Source organism: Physeter macrocephalus, chromosome 3 (assembly GCF_002837175.3).
Source record: "Physeter macrocephalus isolate SW-GA chromosome 3, ASM283717v5, whole genome shotgun sequence".
NCBI classification, from domain to species: domain Eukaryota; kingdom Metazoa; phylum Chordata; class Mammalia; order Artiodactyla; family Physeteridae; genus Physeter; species Physeter macrocephalus.
In genome coordinates this window covers 30,133,284-30,135,550 of record NC_041216.1, presented here as the reverse complement: position 1 = coordinate 30,135,550, position 2,267 = coordinate 30,133,284, and the positions used below count along the sequence as shown (strand labels likewise).

The 2,267-nt window shown below is 64.8% G+C and overlaps 1 protein-coding gene across 1 annotated transcript in view; it reads left to right on the top strand.

Moving 5' to 3' along the window:
* The first annotated feature begins 204 nt into the window (after positions 1-204).
* The window catches only part of TP73 (tumor protein p73), a 55,498-nt gene continuing 53,435 nt past the window's right edge, over positions 205-2,267 (top strand). The window contains exon 1 of the mRNA XM_028487944.2: positions 205-258. Within this exon, the coding sequence (XP_028343745.1) occupies positions 205-258 (54 nt within the window). The remainder of the gene's footprint in view (positions 259-2,267) is intronic.

Genomic DNA, 2,267 nt, shown 5'->3' with positions numbered 1-2,267 from the left:
GAGCCCCCGCAGGGTGACGGAGGCCTCAGCCATGCCCTCCTCCCAGGCCCCACAGGCCCAGTCTCTCCGCAGGAGGCCCAGGTGCCCCCCTGGCCGAGGGTCCTGTCCTAACCCCACCCAACCCCTTGCAGGGCCAGCGAGGACAGAGGCTGCGCAGGCTTCCGTGGCCACGTGGCTGGGCGCGGGCGGGAGGGGCAGGTGAAGATGGCCACTGCCCTTTGCTCCCTGAGGGTGACACGCTCCTGGCCACCATTCCAGGTGGGACTCCTGCCCCGGCCCCACCGGGCGAGGGCCTCCCGTTCCCGGGGTAGGCTGGGGTCACAGAGGCCCCGCAGCTCCAAGGGCCCAGGAGGCTGGGCGCCGGGTGTCCTGCTGGAATTCAGCTGGGCCGCCGCCCGGGGACAGCGCCATGTCACGGCAGGGCCTCCTGCCTCCTGTGTCCTTGTGTGATGGCCGCCTGACCCCTCTGCCCAGGTAGGGGGACTTCTGGATGCTGGGACGTTCTGCTGTCCCCTCGAGACAAGGCCACGGGGTATGGGAAGGGGCCCAGGCAGGCCTCTGGGGTCTCTCCTGAGATGGTGTAGGTTTATCTGCCCCTTAGATTTCAATCCGCCTTCTTTTACTGAAATAACCGGGGACAGACCCACCGGAATAACCAGCATGTGAATGAGGACAATCAAGATGGATCGTTTTGGGGTGGGTGGCAGCGTGGAGTTCTCTGGGTCTTTCCCCACTAAACTGAATAGGGCCGCATGCCCTCCCCCACAGCTGGCATCCAGATGGCCGTGGAGGAGGGGCGTGTGCCCCAGTTGTCCTTCTCTGCACGCAGGCCAGGCGTCCACACTCTGGACCAGGGCCCTTGCAGGTGGGTGGGGGCCCCTCTCTGTGGATGGGGTGTCCCTTCTGGGAGGGTCACAAGGACCCTAGTTTACGGGAGGTGGTTTTGGGGCCCTGGGCAGGGGTGGGCCCAGGGGACAGGGAAACCAGAGGCCTCAAAATCCTGCCCGACCAGTGAGGCTGCCCGTGGGGTCCACATAACTGAAGGGCTGTCTGTGCTCTGCCACCTGCCAGGTGATGGGGGGGCAGGATAAGGGGCATCCTGACCTGGAGTCGGGGAGGACAGTGGCCTCCTGGAGGAAGCCTGGCCTGGCAGGACAAGGATGGGGTGGGGAGTGGACGGTGGACCAAGGCTGAGCGTGGGGGCCGCCCTGGCTCGGGTGCATGGGAACAGGGCCAGGAGCCCACGGCAGGCTGTAGCTCTCGCCGGGATTCATGGAGGACAAGGTCAGAGGGTCGAGCAGAGCCGTCCAAGGAACAGCTGCTGCCCCCCGGGGCCTCCATCTCCCACCAGCCTGGGGCAGAAGGGCTGCGCTCGCCTGTGGGAAAAGGCCTCCAGCTGTCTGGGCTGCGGCTCGAGTCCCAGCCGGGACCCTTGGTAGCTTGGGCCTCTGAGCGCCTGCCCCGGGGTGGCAGTTCCTGCCCGACAGGGCGGTGTGAGGGCCTGGGGCCCTGGCAGCAGCTGGCCCGCTTCTCCCCTGCGGCGCCGGACCTCTGGGCTGGAACCTTCTCTGCCGTGGTGCGCTGCAGGATGTGGGACTGCATCCCCTCCCCGGGCAGCCCTCAGAGACCTCGGCGCGTCCCGGAGCCACCCAAAGTCAGTGGGGTGTGGGGCTGTGTCTCCACTCCAGCTTGAGTTGAGGGCTCTGGGCCACACAGCCCCTGCCCCGCCTCTCCAGGGTCACACATTTTTGCTGGAAATTCCTTGAGGTGAACTGGTTTCGGTGGCCCCAGCCTACGGGGAGCTGGGGAAGGTCGGAGGTGCCTGAGCCCCGGCCCAGCTGCTGTGAGAAGGGGCCACACGTTTCCCTTCTCGGGCTGCCTCTGACTCAGCAGTTCCCAGGGGGCCGGGGCTCGGGGATTCCTCGAGTCCAGCCCCGACCAGCACCGTACCCCACCTTCTCACACCCACGTCTCCCTGGGAGACCAGCCCTGACCAGGACTGGACCCCTCTCGGTGCAACAGGATGCATTTTTTTTTTCCCAGAGCAACTTCATCTTCATGGAAAAGCAAAGCTGTCCACCGTGCATGTGCACACTTCGTGGCGTCATTAATGCCACCTGAAGAGGTGTCAGCGAAAGTCGGTCTCTCCCCCCCATACACGCGCGTTTTTTTTTTTTTACAGAATTTTTTTTTTTTTTTTTTTTTTTTGCAGTACGCGGGCCTCTCACTGCTGTGGCCTCTCCCGCTGCGGAGCACAGGCTCCGGAC